The sequence below is a fragment of the Squalius cephalus genome (assembly GCF_949319135.1).
Source record: "Squalius cephalus genome assembly, chromosome: 12".
In the NCBI taxonomy this organism is placed as follows: domain Eukaryota; kingdom Metazoa; phylum Chordata; class Actinopteri; order Cypriniformes; family Leuciscidae; genus Squalius; species Squalius cephalus.
Window position 1 is genome coordinate 760557 of NC_137133.1, and position 22481 is coordinate 783037.

The 22481-nt window shown below is 41.3% G+C and overlaps 2 protein-coding genes across 5 annotated transcripts in view; one reads left to right on the forward strand and one right to left on the reverse strand.

Annotated features, from left to right (window-relative positions):
* Positions 1-12095, reverse strand: part of LOC307168013 (NLR family CARD domain-containing protein 3-like) — a gene marked incomplete at its 3' end in the record, with an annotated part of 60167 nt that extends 48072 nt beyond the window's left edge. Inside the window, exons 1-4 of one of the 4 annotated variants that reach the window (XM_079887487.1) lie at positions 11974-12095; positions 10979-11151; positions 9507-9710; positions 7101-9074 (exon numbers count right to left, since the gene is read on the reverse strand). In XM_079887487.1, the coding sequence (XP_079743613.1) occupies positions 7101-9074; positions 9507-9710; positions 10979-11130 (2330 nt within the window). In that variant the 5' untranslated portion in view covers positions 11131-11151; positions 11974-12095. Of the gene's footprint in view, positions 1-7096; positions 9078-9506; positions 9711-10978; positions 11152-11973 lie in introns of those variants that run through there. The other 3 variants (XM_079887486.1, XM_079887485.1, XM_079887488.1) reach the window with 3 other exon arrangements.
* A 665-nt stretch (positions 12096-12760) lies between these two features.
* slc35a1 (solute carrier family 35 member A1) lies at positions 12761-21449 on the forward strand. The gene is made up of 8 exons (XM_079887617.1): positions 12761-12936; positions 13411-13588; positions 16985-17144; positions 17453-17605; positions 19838-19904; positions 19979-20155; positions 20307-20441; positions 21312-21449. The coding sequence occupies exons 1-8, from the start codon at positions 12927-12929 to the stop codon at positions 21440-21442; spliced, it is 1011 nt and encodes a 336-aa protein (XP_079743743.1). The 5' UTR covers positions 12761-12926; the 3' UTR covers positions 21443-21449.
* Positions 21450-22481: the final 1032 nt, after the last annotated feature.

A 22481-nucleotide genomic window follows, 5' to 3' on the forward strand; every position in this document is an offset into this window, starting at 1 on the left:
TCTAGCCAGTAGCTCCAAGATGCACCCTTTGTCTTAAATGGCTCTGGGATGGCCCGTGGAACCAGAGTTTCCTGGCCAGTATCAGCATTTGAATAGGTATGCTGATTAAATTGATACTGGTAAACACGCTGGGGTCTGGGGCAGGTTACCTTAACCCTCTGGGGTCTAAGGTGTTTTTGGGGTCCTTGAGATGTTCTGACATGCCCTGACATTTTTGCTTTTTTCAGTTGCTTATAAACATATTAATGGCACAAAAAAATTACACACTATTTAGCACAAACAGGACTACCATGAAATGTGAGCAACAAGAATGTACATGTCTGCATTTTTGAGAGAATAATGTTTATGCGTGGTTATTGAAAAAACTAAAAACTAAAGTTTCTGAAATAAGGCCATAAAACACATTCTAAATATGTGCCAATAAGACTTTTGTCTAAAAGATGTCATCGCCTAGTGTTTTTTCTTCAAAATGAAGTGAAAATCACCCTGCCTTATCATTCAAATAACACAATACATTGATTTGAATTTTGCAAAGCACTTTCTGTTTGGAAAGGCAATATTCGAGTGGGCGTCTACGGTCATGCATATGTAGTGGTTCACACCTGAGGAGACAATGGGGCCCGCATACTTAATTAGCCATTCATTCAGGTGAGTCACTGAGCCACAAGAATGCAAGAGCAACAGTTGGAAGCATCTCAATTCTTTTTTATTTTTCCTCATATTGTGCTTGCAATTTGGCCTATAATATCCAAGGAAAACATGTCTAGTAATTGTGCAGTTAATTCTCATACTGTATTTTCAGTTTTGGAATATTTATGCTCTCCCCAAATTTGTCAATAATAAAACACAATAAAAGTTATTTAAAGAAAAGGCTTATATTTACCTTTTAAAAGTTTGTTTACATCTACCTTGTAAATATATTTTTTTATTAAAAAGGTTACAATTACAACAAAAATTCAAGTGTAATCTTTCTTTGTAAAAACTAAAGTATACATTTTATCATACATATTTCAAAGTTAAGGATTTGATTGATTATTTGATAACTTTATTTTTGACAAAACATATTATATTTAACATAAGCAAATATTGGCAAACAAAAGCTTATTTGAGGTGGCAGATATTTTACATTAAAAATGTATAATCTATCCAAAACTAATCAACGAAATGTTGTCTTTCATATGTCTGTAACATAGGTCTTTCATTTTTATTATAAGAAATATAAATGTTAATTTGCAGTTTAAATCCAGGAAATTTGTTAATGAAAAAATTATTAAAAGTAAGATACAATTGATACAAAACGAAATTCGTTTTAAAGAAAGGATTTGTACTTTCTGTTTTGAGGTCTCTGTGAAAGTTTGAAAGTCTTTTAGTGATTTTTTTAGAGCGCTCGCGTCCATAATGGAGAACTGTCACGTAATATTGTTTTTTTCCTCATAAATGCGAACACGAAAAATAAAAGACAAAAGACTTTTAAGTAAAACTTACTCCGAAATTGTGTTCTCGGCGGAATTTGCTCTTCAATATGCTGCCGTTCGTCGTCTGAGGAAAAGGTGCATTCTTCCTCGCTGTCCAGAATCATCTGAAGGGAGTCTTTATTACCGGAGAAGCGTGTCATACTCAAAACGCGATGAACTATCAGTAAGTCTGATGAACAAACTGTGTTTTTATGGCATTGATCGGGGGGCGTATGCGATGCATACTAGATCAGGTAAACTATTTACATGTGAATCGCGCCGGGGGCGGGGCGGCTGCAGCTCATTTAGAGATAATGAAGGGAGAAGGAAAAACGGTACCTCTCCTTGCTTTCAAAGGGATTACATGAGTTAAAAACATTTGTTTTTTATATAAATTACTTCATTTAAAAGAGGAGATTTCAAGCTTCATAAAGACATATCTCACGTGCCTGTGTGAGAAGTATTCGCTGAGTTATGATTCATTTTCGGACGCGTTTCAGAATGGACTACACGGACAGAGAGAAGGCAGAACTCGCTTCGTGTTTATTTTTCTTTATTTGGCGAAAAGCACAACACTTTGTTTTTATTGTGAGTGTACACAAAAATAATACACACTTAACAGGATAGATTGATGTATAACACAAGCATATAAGATAAAAATTAATATTTTTATTTTATTATTTTTTTGCACTCATACGGAAAAAAACGAGCCTATCGCGCCGGCGCGATAGCCGACCTCAGGGGGTTAACCTGTATACTCATTTACATACTTTGTTTGAATTTGTCTCCACCCCCAAAAGTCCCTCCTCCTAAAATGCCTATAAGATAACATGTAAAGTTATGTTAGATCAGATCATGTTGGAAGATTCTACAGCCGCGTATGGAGGAGTTCTCAATAAAGAATAACTTCCGTTGAACGCGATCCCGACTGTCTCCTGGTCTCTGCTTTGAAGAAAGAAAAACTTTACAACAGATGGTGCCGTGTGACCCGGATGGAGAAGAAGGAAACTCGAAGAATTTTAAGCTCAAAGAACTGCATCTTGAAACTTCAAGCTCAAAGATCTCAACAAAGCTGACTGAGTTCCAGACTGAATTTTCTGAATCCAGATTGAAAACTTCAAGCTCCAAAAAGATCTCAAAGACTGAATTTTTCCAGACGGAATCTTTCTCTACAAATGAAAGACTCGGTGAGTTCCACTCCATTAAAAGAACCCATGCAGACCAGTACAAATGTTTTCCTCTGCGCCGTTCAGAGAAGTAGTTAACAAACAGCTGTAGAGTTTGGTTAACTAAAGATAAGCCTCTAAAAAGTTTTTCTTTTAGAGATGAAATTGATCCTCTGTTGTTGGCAGGGAAGATTAACAGTTACATGTTAATATTGGGTGTATGCTCTTGCTAGAGAAGTTAGCATCAAGTGCTAATAGTTGGTATCCTTTGCTTTAGGCAGAGAAGAATTAGCTTTACGTGCTAGTTATTTCTGTTGATCCTCTGTTCTTGTCAGCAGGGAAGTTAAGTGTGGTAATTTGGAAAGTTAACAATAGTTAAGCTGTGTTAACAAGATTGTACCCTCTGTTTGTAAGACAGTAGAGAGAAGTTTTAGTGTTTTGTGATTGTTAAGTAACAAAGGAAGTCACAAAATGGTTAGAAGGAATGCTAGGCTGATACCCACGACAGAGAAAGGTGGATTAGCTAGCCCGTTATGGACAGACAATGAGTTTAAGTCCTTGTTAGGAGAATGCATGGACTCAATCGTGACTGAGGAAGTCAGATTGAATTTAACAAAGAAATTTGGCATTGATGCAGTCAAAGTTTGGTCAATTGAAGATTGTAAGAAGGTACTAGGAGCAAGTATTCGCAAGAACGATATGAAAGCCATTATCTGTTGTCACCGAGAATTTAGCTTATCCACTGCACAAGAACAAGCTTGTTGTATTGATACTTTAACCGATCAGAACAAACAATTGCAGACTCACATGTCCTGTCTCAAGACAAAGGTGGGCCATAACAAAGCCTCAACCAAATGTGATTTAGAAGACCAACAGTCAGATGAAAGCTATCCTGATTTACAGTCTTTTGATAGTACAGAGGACAATGTCAATGCAGATGTAAATGCAGTTGAAGTGTGCGTAGCTAGACAAAAGCCTCAGGGAAAAGGTGTTGATACAGTTCCATTTGCAACCCCCATATTGCAGCCACAAGCAGTCAAAATACCTTTAGGTCCTAAAGATATTGAGAGACTGGCTGAAAGTTTGCCATCAGTGCAAAGAAATTTTTCTGAGTTTAGGAGAGCATTGTTCAGTAAAATGCATCTTTACGACATGTCGTTGCCGGAAGTTACACAGCTGATGTCCGAAATTCTAACTGAATCTGAATTCAACAATTTTGAGTCTGCTGTTACTTCAGAACTGCAACATGTCAGTAAAGGCGATTGGAGAGAAGGTGTTTTGAAAATTTTAAAGAACATTGTTGGACCGAACGTGGACTGGTCAAAAATTACCAATTGTGTACAAGAGAAAAAAGAAACTGTTTGTGAGTACACAGAACGATTCTGTCAGACCGCTGCCGTTTACAGCGGAATTGCCGACACTCCAGAGAAAGTGTTAGGTCATAATGGTCCTCTAGTTCGCGCATGGTCCGATGGTCTTTTGTCAGAACATAGAAATGCATTGCCTTTCTTAGATCTTACATGGTCAAATAGAACCCTGCAAGACAACTTGGACAGTTTAGCTATGTGGGAAAGAGACTTTGATGTCAAGGCAAGAGTAAAAATTGCAGCAGCATCCTTTAAGTTTAACTCAGAGAAGCCAAAGAAACGCAAAAGTCCTAGAGAAGCCAGTTGTTCTTACTGTGGCAAGCACGGACATTTTGGAAAAGAATGTCGAAAAAATAAAAATAACTTAAGACAAGTTAACAATGTTATGCAGCTCTTACTACATTTGTTTGCTACTTTAAAGCAGCCCCTCCCCTCCTCGTTAAATTCGTGGGGCAACTTGATACGGTGTTAACCATTTAGGCTGTGAGTGCTTAATTTCCCCAGTAACTCACAACAAAGATGAAAGACTTATTTTTGTTTAATAGAACAAAAGGAAAGTGACTGTCACAGCTTTTGTTTGGGGGACATTCAGAAAACTCACAGCCATAAATGTTACACTGCAGAACACTACAATCAGACCTCCATGCTCTATATGATGTCTATTAAGACTGATGTTTCACTGGAGAATGAAAATGTGCCAATTTTCTCACACACTGTACAGTGTACACAACACAGGGACAGAATAGGACACGGTTCAGTGAGGGCCCTGGAAAGAACTGACGCAACAGGCGTCAGGGGCCAATCCAGGGTGAAGACAACCTCATAGGCCTTTCCCCATTTAGTCCATCCTTACCTCACTGGTCCATAGGTGTCAAATCAATTAAGAAATAGGGAAAGAATGAAACGACAACAGCAGACGCTACAACCCTAGTGTTTAAACAAATACTGCTACAACCCTAGTGTTTGGACAAATACTGCTCTGTCGTCTTTTGTTTTCTTTCTTCCTCTGTGCAGATAAAACTTGATGTTTTTTTCGAGATCCATATGCAACGACCGTCTCATCTGCGTATGAAGCCCCAACCTCAAGAAGACAACCAGACCCACTGCTGAACGAACTATCACAAAAGAAAATGAAAGAAAATACACAACACAGAGAATTCATGGACCCTAATCGCATGTTCGTTTCTGTGTCAACATGCAATTACAGAAAATCAACACAGAACATGTGCGACTTATGGAAGAATAAAGTCTATGCATGAATACTGCTGGTCTGCCGTTTCTTTGTTTTATTGTGTTACAGGTATGTGTGTATGCCATGATGTCTTTACAAGCGGCATCCTGGTATAAAACATCACCTCAGATTTCCATGAACAAACCTCATGAGGGACGAGTCATCAGAGCGACTCTCCGTGAGAGATGTACTCTACAGGAAACAGACTTCACAGCTATTCAGGCGCCATGGACTTTCAAGACTTCCACTCTTATGCTACATGGTTTTCTGTGTAATCATGTAGTTTGTATGACATTTTACACCCTGCGTCGCAGGTGTCAACGGCTATGGTTTTGAGAAGAACTATGACACTCATGTAAATCAAGTACACAACACAGAATAGCCTAAGTTATACGTGCCTGTAACTTTTTCAAGTTACAAGAATTGAACTTTTAAGTGTTTAAATTTGTATTTTGTGAGAGTTATTTTAAGAACTCTCAAAGAGGGGACTGAAGGGTTACAATTTAAGAATATGTTTTCAGATATGCTTCCTTACATAACATCACAGTGAAGAATACTGATTTTAGCTTTTAAGGTTAGGTTATAATGGTATCAACAGCTCCTACCAGCCCTGTTTTCTCTATTGTGTTTTAAATGAGTCTTTACTAGCTCTAGCCAGTAGCTCCAAGATGCACCCTTTGTCTTAAATGGCTCTGGGATGGCCCGTGGAACCAGAGTTTCCTGGCCAGTATCAGCATTTGAATAGGTATGCTGATTAAATTGATACTGGTAAACACGCTGGGGTCTGGGGCAGGTTACCTTAACCTGTATACTCATTTACATACTTTGTTTGAATTTGTCTCCACCCCCAAAAGTCCCTCCTCCTAAAATGCCTATAAGATAACATGTAAAGTTATGTTAGATCAGATCATGTTGGAAGATTCTACAGCCGCGTATGGAGGAGTTCTCAATAAAGAATAACTTCGGTTGAACGTGATCCCAACTGTCTCCTGGTCTCTGCTTTGAAGAAAGAAAAACTTTACAACACTACTTAAATTGTGACTAAATTATTATTTCATTATTTGTCCCATTTTTATTTAAATAATTTCGCACTTTTTAAACTTTTTTAAAATGCCATAAATTGTGTATGACAGATAGGATCACCATTTATTATGCATAGATATGATTAATATTTATAAACAATAAATTAATAAATAAGATTAATTATAATATATTAATTAATCTGTCTAATAACGTCTACAAATTTAATAGTTACCTGTCTATCAAGCTCTGACAGTGTATGGAATATTATATTAAGAGATTATCCAAAAACAAAAAAACAACAGGCCTAACGTTATACCTTTAAAAGCACAGATTTGTCTGTCATGGCACAATGCTGTAAGTCAGAAGTCCACCGCGTGAACAAATGAAACAAATGCAGTTCGCCTTACGTTCATCATTAGTTACAGGACAGACCCACTGACACCTTTTTCCCATTCAGATATCTGGAGAGATGAGTGAGCTCAACATGTTTTATAAAACTGCGCATTACGCCTGTTTATGGCGCATGTTCTCTAAACTGTCGCTATGGGGAAAAATAGCATGCAATCATGCAATCACGCGCAACTGAGCTTCACTACTATATATTGTGAAATTGATTTCATTAATTACTATTATTCACACTGAAAAATCCTTATTTGTTTATTTAACTATGAGGGTCTATGTAATATACGGGACAAATTGCGTCCTGTATTGGTTTGATACGGGACGCTTCATTTTACCTTTAAATACGGGACGATTGCGTATTCTACGGGACGGGTGGCAACCCTAGTCATGACCCCTTTAAAGATGTAAGGTGCATTATTAAAAAGGATTCTTTAGCTATTAATGATTAAACACTCACAGAGCTTTTCTGCAGTTGATCACAGCTGGTACCAGTCTTCTTCTACCCTCAGCTGATGTGTTGTATTTCATGGGGTCCAGCTCATCCAGAACCTCCTCTGAGATCTGAACCATGTAGGAGATTGTAGAGCAGTGAGACGAAGAGAGTTTCTCCTCTAAATGTTTGTCTGATTTCACAAACTCCTGAATCTCTCTGGACAGAGTCTGATCTTTCACTTCCAGCAGACAGAGGAACAGATTAATGGATTGATCAGCTGAGAGAGGATTAATATTCTTCTCATCTTTGATGATCTGTTGAATGTACTGTGTGGTTCTCCTGATGCTCTCTGAGCTGTTCTCTGTGTGTGTCAGTAGATCCTGTAAGAGTCTCTGATTGGACTTCAGTGAGACGCCCAGCAGGAACCGCAGGAACAGATCCAGCCGTCCATTCTCACTCCTGAGGGCTTTATCTACTGCTGATGTCAGTAGATCATACAGAGAGAATCTCTTTACTGATGTCCGTGGATCATACGGAGAGACTCCCTTTACTGATGTCCGTGGATCATACGGAGAGACTCCCTTTACTGATGTCCGTGAATCATACAGAAAGTCTTCATCATACGGAGGGTCAAATCTGTAAAAACTGAATTCATACAGTGGTTTCTTGTTCTTGATCACATGTGAGTAAAACACATAGAAAGCAGCGAGAAACTCCTGGACGCTCAGATGAATGAAGCTGTAGACTTTCCTCTGATGAATCACAGATTCCTCCTTAAAGATTTCAGTGCAAATCCCAGAATACACTGAGGCGTCAGTGACGTCTACGCCGCTCTCTCTCAGGTCCTCCTCATAGAACATCACATTGCCCTTCATCAGCTGATGGAAAGCCACTTTAGCAAGTTTCACAATCACTTCTCTGTTGGACTGCAGGAGTTTCTCTGGATCTCTCTCTTCATACTTCTGATTCCTCATGTTGATCTGAATCAGCAGGAAGTGGATGTACATCTCAGTCAGAGTTTGAGGGATTTCTGCACTCAGATCTTCTTCCAGGAGCTTCTGAAGCACAGTGGAGGAGATCCAGCAGAAGACGGGTATGTGGCACATGATGTGGAGGCTTCTTGCTCTTCTGATGTGTGAGATGATTCTGCTGGCTTGATGCTCGTCACTGATTCTCTTTCTGAAATATTCCTCCTTCTGAGGCTCATTGAATCCCTGAATCTCTGTCAGACGGTGGATGTATTTGGAGGGGATCTGATTGGCTGCTGCTGGTCTGGAGGTGATCCAGATGAGAGCCGAGGGAAGCAGCTCTCCTTTAATGAGCTTTGACATCAACACACCCACTGATGAAGTCTCAGTCACATCAGAAACTTCCTGAGCGTCTGAAAACATCAGTGTGATTCTGCTTTCATCCAGACCATCAAAGATCAACACAACTTTACACTCCTCATAAATCTTTGAGTCCAGATCTTGAAGTTCAGGATGAAAGTCCAGCAGAAGTGTGTGAAGACTGTACTGATGATCTCGGATCAAGTTCAGCTCTCGAAATGGAAGCACAAACATGAAATCTACATCCTGATTGTCTTTTCCCTCTGCCCAGTCCAGGATGAACTTCTGCACAGAGACGGTTTTCCCGATTCCAGCGATGCCTTTAGTGAGAACAGTCTTGATCTGCTCTTTCTCCTCGTGTCCTGGTTCAGGAGAGGCTTTAAAGATGTCATTGCAGTAGACTGGAGTGTCTTGTGAGTGTCGTGTTCTGGCTGTTTTCTCCATCTGTAAAACCTCATGTTCTTCATTCACTCCTCCTCTCTCTCCCTCTATGATGTAGAGCTGTGTGTAGATCCTGTTCAGGAGGGTTTCATTCCCTTGGAGTTTCAGTCCCTCAAATAATCTCTCATACTTGTTCTTCATGCTGGTTTTGTGTCGGTCTTTGACTCTCTGTAGTTCATCATTCACTGGTTGAGGAGAATCTCCAGTCTGATCATCTCTATCCACTACTCTGCTGAAACAACAAACATGGGGAAAAAAAGGAGATGATTTGATTAAAATAAAGGTTTATATCTATAAATAAAATGAAAATATAGTAAATCAATACAGATGTCAAACTGTTTTCAGTTTGAGTTCAAAAGTTAGTTTTCCATCACAGCTGAAGGTGACAGAGACCAGGAACAAACTCACTAACTTCACATCTAAACCTTCATCCTCAATCTGACACCAGAGATTCTGTTAGACAATAAGTTTCTTATATCTGGACATCGAGATCAAAGTTCATTTTCCATCACTGAACGTTTGTCCACAGATTTGAGGTGAAATCAGAAACAAAAACCGAACTCATCTCTCTGTGTGCATTCAGTGTGTTTTTGAGTATCACATTATTTGTCTCCTAGTTTCACTGGAGCAGTTAAATCTCCAAGTTCATGTTTATACTCACAGTTGATCAGGAGTCAATGTTTCATCACTGAATACAGGAGGATGACCCATGGATCTGTCACTCTTCATAGACACACAGCTGGGGTCAGAGGTCACTGCTTTATCACTGAATACAGGAGGATGACCCATGGATCTGTCACTCTTCATAGACGCACAGCTGGGTTCTGGAGATGAAGATCTCTGTCTCTTCCTCCTCATGGAGATTCTGAGGGAAAACAGCAAAATTATTCTACCTTTAGTTCTGCCTGATGTTTTATTTATTATAAGTCACTCTGTTTTATTTAATGCCTGTTTGAGTTTAGTCTTATATATATCTGGACACTGAAATCAAAGTTCATTTTCCATCACTGAACGTTTGTCCACAGATTTGAGGTGAAATCAGAAATAAAAACCGAACTCATCTCTCTGTGTGCATTCAGTGCACAATTAATACAAAACAATTGATATTAAAGATCTGGCTAATCTGGAAAGAGAAATCTGAAAGAGGGAATCAGAGATGATGTAAAAGACCAAACATGAAGGCTTGAGATATATAACAAGATTGAAATATAAGTATAATGATAAACTATCTAAGAAGGTTGAGTTTAGATTGTTCAGGGCAGAAATATTGTGAATCTGGCGATAAACTATATTAACGCAAACTATATTAAACACAGAGAAATGTCTGCGCTCATTCCTGCTATTCAGTCACTGGAGGAATAACTGTTACTAAGCCAGAGGATATTAATGAAGTTTTTAGACATTTTTATTTGGATTTATCCACATTTTCCTGTGAAGCAGGGGTTGGAGATATAAAGGTTTTCTTGAACTCATTAAATTGACCTAAGTTGACAGAAGAGCAGAAACAGGGAGTATATTTTACTTTACAACTTCAAGCTGGGCTGCAGACTAATAGACAGATCTCTTCTTATTTTACGTTGGTAGCGTCTGGGCCAATCAGAAATACACATTATTCATTATATTTAATAAATAATCCAGCAAACTCATTCTCCAAAGTTCTGTGGTCCATCCCCAGAAAACTGCAACTATTACCCCAGATGAAGCTCACACACACTGGCAGAACCAGGCCTCTGGTTACAGGACTCATGAAGACTGATGAGGTTTACGGCCAGAAGGAGTTTACAGAGAGTTGTGGCTCTCACTTCATTCTTGTTGAGAAGGACAGATAAACCTATTCTATATGAAACCTCTTGAGAAATGTATAAACATGCATCTCATTTTCCCATCTCATGATTTTCCTTTTATGGGGTTTGGCCAATGCATTCATTCTCTCTTTTAAACTCTTTAATTAATGTTTCAGACTTGCATACTATGGTTAACCAAAATCACATGTGTGGCATATTTGGTCTCTATGAACTCCAATCTTCATTCCACATTTGTTAATTTACATTACATTATGCTAACTTTAGTTCTACCAGCCGTTTCATTTATTATGAGTCAGTCTGATGCCTCTAATACTGGATTATATCTCACCTGGGGTCAGAGGTCACTGCTTCATCACTGGGGTCAGAGGTCACTGCTTCATCACTGATATTAGGAGGATGACCCATGGATGCGTCACTCTTCATAGACACACAGCTGGGTTCTGGAGATGCAGATCTCTTTCTGCTCTCTCTGTTCTCCATAATGAGAAACTGACTTCAGACCTGCATATGGAAACACAGAGAACAAATACATAACTATATATATATATATATATATATATATATATATATATATTATTTCTAGAGATGCACCGATTGCAATTTTCTTGGCCGATTCCGATTTCAGATTTTTTTGTAAGTGTGACTTGCCGATACATAAAAATCTACGCCATTTTTCATCAGTTTTTTGCACTCTTCTCTTTAATTTCTGACAGTCTAAAGAACTCGAAATTTTTTTTCCCGGTGCGACCGATTAGTACAGTCCAAAACTCGACCATTTTCAGCAGCAATAATCAGCCAAATCTGCGAGTCCGTTCAGTTCAGTTCATGTTTACGTTCAGTGCCTCCAAATGGCCGACTTCCAGATTGGTGGCGTATATTGAAAACCCTCTATATTTTCAGCAAAGAATCCGCAAATGAATCTCAACTAAAAGCAGAATCATAGATCTGATCTATAATCAGGGATGATTATAATCCCTGTCGCCAGTTGCAGAAACTGCTTAGACTAGTTTTACAGGGCAGTTTAGTTGTTTCTTCAAGACTGGTCAAAACATTTTAAAGTCAGTTTCATAAAAAGATAGACTGGTCTAATTTGAGTCTGAAAAGTAAGCCTGATCAGCTCTAAGTTACTGATAGTTGGTCAATCTAGTTCTTAAACTCATTCTTTATTTAGCGGCTCTGTTGAAACTGGCCTCTGAAGATGAACTTCTCACTAAAGCCCTACATGCGTCACAACTCCCTAAAATGACTCTTAAAATATGATAGCAATCAGAAAACATTCTACGATAATATGACATGATATAAGAAGCTGATAAATGTACTTACCGTGATGTGATATTTGTGTCAGTTTTTAAGTCCTCGAAATGTGACTCTACATGTCTTCAGTATCGAGTCTTTACTTTCGGTTTGGACTCAAAGGCGTTTCCTCAGAATCGCGCATGCGCAGGAGACCTCTGGTGTCAACAACAGATAAACCCCGGTCCCCGCCGGTTCGGGTCAGTGTTTGCTGTATTTACACTGTTTGGCCAGCAGGAGTCGCCAGTGTGTGTTTGAGTCTCGAGCGCTTCGAAACAGTGAATCATTTAGTGAATCGGTTGACTCAGTTGATTCAAAGTGTGGAAAAGCTTAGGATGCGTCTCAATCAGTGTATGGTGAACATGGACAGTAAGGACAGTAAAGCTCACGACGTATCGAAATGCATACTCATATAATAACCTCCCCGGACAAACCATAAGTACGTGTTTGACGCTGTTTGACTTGCTTCATCTGCACCAAACACAAGACAGATGTCATCCACATTGTACGAACAAATGTTCCCAACCTTTCTGCTAAGAAATTAATTGTAAGCATCCAGATTGCGATAGGCTTTTATCGCATCTCTCGCAAACGTTTAATTTTCTGTGTAAAAAGTTTACGCATCAAAGTCTTATTTAAAGGTTCCGGTAATTCCAATCATCGTTTATTTTCAGTTTTTCGAAATGTCTTTTCGCTAGACTTAAAAGGTACGCGCTTGTTTTGACAAGTTTTTTTTTATTATTATTGTTTTTTTTTACAATTTAGATTTATTCATTAAGATACAGTTGAAATATAGATCTGACTTTTATTTTGAAGTGTCGCCTGGCGTGTGTGCGCACCCGGAAGTGCCCGTGTGTTACTGACTACGGTGTCTTGGACTCTTCATTCGTCTTGGTAACAGAAATGCAGACAGACATCTTGATCAGAAGATAGCTGATCGATTATTAATATTATCATTACTGTGTAACCGACAGAAATCAGTCATGGCGAACGGTAAGTGAGGAGAGGAGACTCTCGCTCTAACGAGCTGTCATGTTAGTTTAAGAGACTAAATGATCATAACAACAACCTGTAACATCGCGCTGCTGGTACTTTATCATATATGAGGTGTTAGTTTATCATATGAGGTGTTGGGTTATTATATGAGGTGTTAGTTTATTATATGAGGTGTTGGGTTATTATATGAGGTGTTAGTTTATTATATGAGGTGTTGGGTTATTATATGAGGTGTTAGTTTATTATATGAGGTGTTGGGTTATTATATGAGGTGTTAGTTTATTATATGAGGTGTTGGGTTATTATATGAGGTGTTGGGTTATTATATGAGGTGTTGGGTTATTATATGAGGTGTTGGGTTATTATATGAGGTGTTGGTTTATCGTGTGGTTATTGGTACTGGTGTGTGACTCGAGTCAGTGATGCTGTGTGTGTGTGTGTGTGTGTGTGTGTGTGTGTGTGTCTCTGTAGAGTCAGTGAGTGTGGTCTTCAAGATCTACTGCCTGTCCGTCATGACCCTGGTCGCCGCCACATACACTGTGGCCCTCAGATACACCCGGACCGTGTCCTCGGACCTGTACTTCTCCACCACTGCGGTCTGCATCACGGAGGTCATCAAGCTGCTGCTGAGTCTGCTGATGCTGGTCAGGTGTGTGAGCCGGACACGTCTCCTCATGTCGTGTGTGTGGTCTGATGTGCTGTGTGTGTCGGACACGTCTCCTCATGTTGTGTGTGTGTGGTCTGATGTGATGCTGTGTGTGTCGGACACGTCTCCTCATGTTGTGTGTGTGTTCTGGTCTGATGTGATGCTGTGTGTGTCGGACACGTCTCCTCATGTTGTGTGTGTGATCTGGTCTGATGTGATGCTGTGTGTGTCGGACACGTCTCCTCATGTTGTGTGTGTGATCTGGTCTGATGTGATGCTGTGTGTGTCGGACACGTCTCCTCATGTTGTGTGTGTGTGGTCTGATGTGATGCTGTGTGTGTCGGACACGTCTCCTCATGTTGTGTGTGTGATCTGGTCTGGTCTGATGCTGTGTGTGTCGGACACGTCTCCTCATGTTGTGTGTGTGATCTGGTCTGGTCTGATGCTGTGTGTGTCGGACACGTCTCCTCATGTCGTGTGTGTGTGGTCTGATGTGATGTTGTGTGTGAGCTGGACACGTCTCCTCATGTTGTGTGTGTGTTCTGGTCTGATGTGCTGCTGTGTGTGTCGGACACGTCTCCTCATGTCGTGTGTGTGTGGTCTGATGTGATGTTGTGTGTGAGCTGGACACGTCTCCTCATGTTGTGTGTGTGTTCTGGTCTGATGTGATGCTGTGTGTGTCGGACACGTCTCCTCATGTTGTGTGTGTGATCTGGTCTGATGTGATGCTGTGTGTGTCGGACACGTCTCCTCATGTTGTGTGTGTGATCTGGTCTGGTCTGATGCTGTGTGTGTCGGACACGTCTCCTCATGTCGTGTGTGTGTGGTCTGATGTGATGTTGTGTGTGAGCTGGACACGTCTCCTCATGTTGTGTGTGTGATCTGGTCTGATGTGATGCTGTGTGTGTCGGACACGTCTCCTCATGTTGTGTGTGTGATCTGGTCTGATGTGATGCTGTGTGTGTCGGACACGTCTCCTCATGTTGTGTGTGTGTGGTCTGGTCTGGTCTGATGCTGTGTGTGTCGGACACGTCTCCTCATGTTGTGTGTGTGTGGTCTGATGTGATGCTGTGTGTGTCGGACACGTCTCCTCATGTTGTGTGTGTGTTCTGATGTGCTGTGATGCTGTGTGTGTCGGACACGTCTCCTCATGTCGTGTGTGTGTGGTCTGATGTGATGCTGTGTGTGTCGGACACGTCTCCTCATGTCGTGTGTGTGTTCTGATGTGCTGTGATGCTGTGTGTGTCGGACACGTCTCCTCATGTCGTGTGTGTGTGGTCTGATGTGATGCTGTGTGTGTCGGACACGTCTCCTCATGTCGTGTGTGTGGTCTGATGTGATGCTGTGTGTGTCGGACACGTCTCCTCATGTTGTGTGTGTGGTCTGATGTGATGCTGTGTGTGTCGGACACGTCTCCTCATGTTGTGTGTGTGGTCTGATGTGATGCTGTGTGTGTCGGACACGTCTCCTCGTGTCGTGTGTGTGTTCTGGTCTGGTCTGATGTGATGCTGTGTGTGTCGGACACGTCTCCTCATGTTGTGTGTGTGTGGTCTGATGTGATGCTGTGTGTGTCGGACACGTCTCCTCATGTTGTGTGTGTGATCTGGTCTGATGTTGTGTGAGCTGGACACGTCTCCTCATGTCGTGTGTGTGTGGTCTGATGTGATGTTGTGTGTGTCGGACACGTCTCCTCATGTCGTGTGTGTGATCTGGTCTGATGTGATGTTGTGTGTGTGTCGGACACGTCTCCTCATGTCGTGTGTGTGATCTGGTCTGATGTGATGTTGTGTGTGTGTCGGACACGTCTCCTCATGTCGTGTGTGTGTGGTCTGATGTGATGCTGTGTGTGTCGGACACGTCTCCTCGTGTTGTGTGTGTGTTCTGGTCTGATGTGATGCTGTGTGTGTCGGACACGTCTCCTCGTGTTGTGTGTGTGTTCTGGTCTGATGTGATGCTGTGTGTGTCGGACACGTCTCCTCATGTTGTGTGTGTGTTCTGGTCTGATGTGATGCTGTGTGTGTCGGACACGTCTCCTCATGTTGTGTGTGTGTTCTGGTCTGATGTGATGCTGTGTGTGTCGGATACGTCTCCTCATGTTGTGTGTGTGTTCTGGTCTGATGTGATGCTGTGTGTGTCGGACACGTCTCCTCATGTTGTGTGTGTGTTCTGGTCTGATGTGATGCTGTGTGTGTCGGACACGTCTCCTCATGTTGTGTGTGTGTGGTCTGATGTGATGCTGTGTGTGTCGGACACGTCTCCTCATGTTGTGTGTGTGTTCTGGTCTGATGTGATGCTGTGTGTGTCGGACACGTCTCCTCATGTCGTGTGTGTGTGGTCTGATGTGATGCTGTGTGTGTCGGACACGTCTCCTCATGTCGTGTGTGTGTGGTCTGATGTGATGCTGTGTGTGTCGGACACGTCTCCTCATGTTGTGTGTGTGTTCTGGTCTGATGTGATGCTGTGTGTGTCGGACACGTCTCCTCGTGTCGTGTGTGTGTGGTCTGATGTGATGTTGTGTGTGAGCTGGACACGTCTCCTCATGTTGTGTGTGTGATCTGGTCTGATGTGATGTTGTGTGTGTGTCGGACACGTCTCCTCATGTCGTGTGTGTGTGTTCTGGTCTGATGTGATGCTGTGTGTGTCGGACACGTCTCCTCATGTCGTGTGTGTGTGTTCTGGTCTGATGTGATGTTGTGTGAGCTGGACACGTCTCCTCATGTCGTGTGTGTGATCTGGTCTGATGTGATGCTGTGTGTGTCGGACACGTCTCCTCATGTTGTGTGTGTGATCTGGTCTGATGTGATGTTGTGTGTGAGCTGGACACGTCTCCTCATGTTGTGTGTGTGATCTGGTCTGATGTGATGCTGTGTGTGAGCTGGACACGTCTCCTCATGTCATGTGTGTGTTCTGGTCTGATGTGATGCTGTGTGTGTCGGACACGTCTCCTCATGTCGTGTGTGTGGTCTGGTCTGATGTGATGTTGTGTGTGAGCCGGACACGTCTCCTCATGTCGTGTGTGTGTGTTCTGGTCTGATGTGATGTTGTGTGAGCTGGACACGTCTCCTCATGTTGTGTGTGTGTTCTGGTCTGATGTGATGCTGTGTGTGTCGGACACGTCTCCTCATGTTGTGTGTGTGATCTGGTCTGATGTGATGCTGTGTGTGTCGGACACGTCTCCTCATGTTGTGTGTGTGATCTGGTCTGATGTGATGCTGTGTGTGAGCTGGACACGTCTCCTCATGTCATGTGTGTGTTCTGGTCTGATGTGATGCTGTGTGTGTCGGACACGTCTCCTCATGTCGTGTGTGTGTTCTGGTCTGATGTGATGTTGTGTGTGAGCCGGACACGCCTCCTCGTGTCGTGTGTGTGGTCTGATGTGCTGTGATGTGTGTGTGGCAGGGAGACGGGGGACCTGGGCCGCTGCAGGGCCGCGGTGGTCACACACATCTTCAGGAGCCCCAGAGAGCTGCTGAAGCTGAGCGTGCCGTCAGTGGTGTACGCCGTCCAGAACAACATGGCCTTCGTGGCCTTGAGCAACCTGGACGCCGCGGTCTACCAGGTATTATGAACATCTGAGGAAACACAGATCCTTTCATCGTGAACTCGCTGTCGTTCCAAACCCTCTGTTTGACTGGAACACAAAAATAGACCTTTAGTAAGAATAAACAACACACGTCAGTCTTCATAATTCTCCTTTCAGCTGACATCATCAGCGCTCATATGGACTCCGTCCTCCCTGTGTTTCTCATTGACTCAGATTATGGGAGATCAAGAACACGGTTTCATGTTGAAAAACACTTTCCGCCGGTTTCCCCCCTAGAGGAGGTGTGTGTCCAGTCTGACTGTGTGTGTGTGTGTGTGTGTCAGGTGACGTACCAGCTGAAGATCCCCTGTACGGCGCTGTGTATGGTGCTGATGCTGAGCCGCTCTCTGAGCCGTCTGCAGTGGTTCTCCGTCTTCCTGCTGTGTGGAGGAGTCACGCTCGTGCAGTGGACCCCGCCGACCTCCAGCAAAGTCCAGGTACACCTGCCCTCACCTGCCATCAGAACACAGGTACACCTGCCCTCACCTGCCATCAGAACACAGGTACACCTGCCCTCACCTGCCATCAGAACACAGGTACAGCAGGAATGATGAGGCCCTCACCTGCCATCAGAACCATCAGTTTCCCAGTCCTAGTTTCCCTCTCATGTCGTATATAACTACTGGGAGACTCGGAGATCACTCTGAAACCTGATTCCTGAGTTGGACGGGCCGATTGCCGCTATTGTTCTGGTCTTGTTGTTAAAGTAGTGCGTTACACAAAGCCTCATTCACTGAAATCACTGGTGGCCACATATGAGCTGATTTATGAGCATGCAGGAACTCTGTAGGATCCATGAGTGTTATAGATATAGAGTGTTATAGATATAGTATAGATATAGAGTGTTATAGATATAGAGTGTTATAGATATAGTATAGATATAGAGTGTTATAGATATAGTGTTATAGATATAGTGTTATAGATATAGAGTTATAGATATAGAGTGATATAGATATAGTATAGATATAGAGTGTTATAGATATAGTATAGATATAGAGTGTTATAGATATAGAGTGATATAGATATAGAGTGTTATAGATATAGTATAGATATAGAGTGTTATAGATATAGTATAGATATAGAGTGTTATAGATATAGAGTGTTATAGATATAGAGTGTTATAGATATAGAGTGTTATAGATATAGTATAGATATAGTATAGATATAGAGTGTTATAGATATAATAGATATAGAGTGTTATAGATATAGAGTGTTATAGATATAGAGTGTTATAGATATAGAGTGTTATAGATATAGAGTGTTATAGATATAGAGTGTTATAGATATAGAGTGTTATAGATATAGAGTGTTATAGATATAGAGTGTTATAGATATAGAGTGTTATAGATATAATAGATATAGAGTGTTATAGATATAGAGTGTTATAGATATAGAGTGTTATAGATATAGAGTGTTATAGATATAGAGTGTTATAGATATAGAGTGTTATAGATATAGAGTGTTATAGATATAGAGTGTTATAGATATAGTGTGTTATAGATATAGAGTGTTATAGATATAGTATAGATATAGAGTGTTATAGATATAGAGTGTTATAGATATAGAGTGTTATAGATATAGAGTGTTATAGATATAGAGTGTTATAGATATAGAGTGTTATAGATATAGAGTGTTATAGATATAGAGTGTTATAGATATAGAGTGTTATAGATAGAGTGTGTTATAGATATAGAGTGTTATAGATATAGAGTGTTATAGATATAATAGATATAGAGTGTTATAGATATAGAGTGTTATAGATATAATAGATATAGAGTGTTATAGATATAGAGTGTTATAGATATAGAGTGTTATAGATATAGAGTGTTATAGATATAGTATAGATATAGAGTGTTATAGATATAGAGTGTTATAGATATAGAGTGTTATAGATATAGAGTGTTATAGATATAGAGTGTTATAGATATAGTGTCTGTGACTGTCATATAGGCCGTCTTCACCTAAAGTGCTGATAGGGGTTAGTTCACTTTAAAATGACAATGATCCCATGATTTACTCTCCCTCAAGCCATCCTAGGTGTCCATGACCTTCTTTCAGACGAACACAGTTATATTAAACATATCCCGGCTCTTCCAAGCTTTATAATGGGAGTGAATGGAGCCTGAGATTTTGAAGCTCAAAAAGTGCATCCATCCATGATACAAGTAATCCAGTAAAAGTAAAGCTCCTCCCACATTTCTCTTTAAAAATTATCATTTTAGACTTCTAATTCGTGACCGATGTTTTATTTTGCTCTATCTTCTGCATTTGTCAAGTCGGGTCAGAGGTCATGCGTCGGGTCAGAGGTCAGTCTTCCACCGGAACTAGACTCGCATACGTCCGTTACCAGACGCCAGTGATTCTAGTTTATAAAGAGATTATGTATATTTTTTCCTCATAAGGCCTTTATTAACCCCTGGAGACGTATGGATTACTCGTATCATGGATGATGCACTTTTTGAGCTTCAAAATCTCAGGTTCCATTCACTCCCATTATAAAGCTGGGAAGAGCCAGGACATGTTTAATATAACTCTGATTGTGTCCGTCTGAAAGAAGAAGGTCATAGACACCAAGGGTGACTTGAGGGAGAGTATATCATGGGATCATTTCCATGTTTAGGTGGACTGACCCTTCAGTGTGTGTGTGTGTGTGTGTGTGTGTGCTTCAGGTGGAGCAGAACCCATTCCTGGGCTTCGGGGCGATCGCCGTGGCGGTCCTCTGCTCCGGGTTTGCAGGTATGATGCGTTCTCTCGTGTTCTTGATGGCTTCTGGCGTTAGGGAACATCAGTGACTCTCTGTTTCGGCTCAGGTGTGTACTTCGAGAAGGTCCTGAAGAGCTCGGACACCTCTCTGTGGGTGCGGAACATCCAGATGTACCTGTCCGGGATCGTGGTGACCCTCATCGGGGTCTACGGGACAGACGGCGCACAGGTCCTGGAGAAGGGCTTCTTCTACGGATACACGCCTTGGGTCGGCTTCGTCGTCTGTGAGTGACGTCGGCATCACCTTTACAGTCGTGTGTCAGTCACGCTAGTTTGAAGAAGAGCAAGACCGTATATGTTTAAACAGACGCTGCCAGCTCTTGAATGGCATTGCTGAAGTGGTCCGACTGGTTTCTCCTGTGTGTTCTTCTGCAGTTCTGGCGAGCGTGGGAGGAATGTACACGTCTGTGGTGGTGAAGTACACCGATAACATCATGAAGGGCTTCTCTGCGGCCGCTGCCATCGTGCTGTCCACCGTGGCGTCCGTCCTCCTCTTCGGCCTGCAGATCAGTGAGTGCTTCAGTCTCGTCCTCTCATCAACACACATGACCCGAGTGTTTACGAGTGTTTACGAGGCTCGTGTGTGTCGGCCCGTCAGGTCCTGCTGAAGCTCCACAATAAAGAGATGATGATGCGTTTCATCTGTGTTTGATGATAGGAAATCTAGTCTCTAAACTGACCAGTGCATGGAATTACATTTTTTTATGTATTAGTAAATGTTGAAATTAGGGCTGTCAAAGTTAACACATTCAATTAATACCAAGTCCGGTAACACTTTATAATAACTGCACGCTATTAATCATCAGTTAAGCATTAGTAAACAGTTAATTCTTCATTTATAAAGCATTAATAAGCATTTATAAATACAGCTATAAATGCTTTATTCTTGATTTATAAGCATATCTATAATGTGTTTAATAATTGTATTTTCAAACTTTATTAATGATCAATTTATCATTTCTAAATGAAGTATAGCATTATTTACAAACCGGTTATTTAGGAGTTGTCAGTGGTTCATAACATCACTTAGAAAGTGTAAGTAAATGATTAATAAACTGTTTAAATACATATTATTATTCAGACATATAGTAATAGTTAATTAGTGTGTTAATAAATGCTTTATTAGCATGTATTTCTACTGTAATTCAGGGTTAATTCAGGGAGTTATAAAGCATTTAGTAGTGGTCAGTTCACTATGTTTGTGAGCTCATCTAAAGTGAGGACTAGTTATGACTAGTGAGGACTCAGTTTTCTTCTAAACAGAAAAAGAAAAAGATTAATGAAAGCTGTAGTGTTTCTAACGAACAGCCTCAATAGTGAAGTGTGGTGTTCGAGGAGCATGGTGTCGTTCTCTGCTCACTCACTCTCTGCTCTTTGCAGCGACGACGTTCGTCCTCGGAGCACTGCTGGTGTGTGTGTCCATCTACATGTACGGACTGCCCAAACAGGACACCAGCAAACTGAAGCCCAGCACAGAGCGAGAGGACACGCAGAAGCTCATCTCCGTCTGACACTGATCCACACACGACTCTCGCTGCTCAGCGCTGCACAGAGACTGACCCGAGCAACACTACAGCAGCAGGAGGATGGAGGAGGATGATGAAGGAGGAGGGTGGAGGGGGGGTTATGGGGAAGAATGTGGGGTTTTCTCTATCTATATAAAATCATTTATACTGTAGGACTTGATGCAGATGATGAGACACCGCTGGAAGGAACGAACACTGATGCCAAACCCACACACTGAACGGCGGACAGGTTTATTGTTCAGGATCTTTGATTAGATTTCCAGTGTCGTTTGCTGAAGGGTTCTTAAATATTTGCGTAAGCTGAGCGTGAAAAGGATCCGACAGGTCTGGATCGCCGGCTCGTTTTAATCACAGAGCAAACGCTGAAAGATACGCCTCGTAATCCTGGACAATCGCTGTGTGTGTTCACGAGGCGGCTCTGATGGACTGATGTGTTTCTGCAGACGTGATGTTAAACGTGTCTGAAGTCGAGCTCTCATATACTGGGTGTTTACGGCATCCAGCCCGAATCCCCATTCAGATTCTGAACAAAGTGCTTCATGTGGGAACTTTGCAATCCGATTCACATATTCGTTTACATGTGCATTGCATTTATTTCGAACAAAACTGCATTTAGAAACAGAGAAAGTAACAATTGGCGTTTTTGCCTAGATGATGCATTCTGGGGGACTTAAAAAGTCTTAATTCACCCTTAAACAAATGAAGCTCTTAAAAATGTCTTAAAGTCTTAAATGCATGAAGTTTTGACATTAAATGAAGTATTGTAAAGAAAAAGAGAATCTTTCTGAGTATTTTTGTCCTGTTTTCCAATTCAAATATCTGATACTTTTACTCGAGATGCAAATGTAAAATTAAGTCTTGAAAAATTAAAATGAGTTTATACTTAAATCAAGAACAAATATCTGTCAATGACTTATAAAAACTTCCCATTGAATTACGATGATTTGTCCAAGTCCATTGGCAGATATTTGTTCGTTTTAATCGTAAACTCGCTTCATTTTTATCTATTCACAGAAAACAAGAT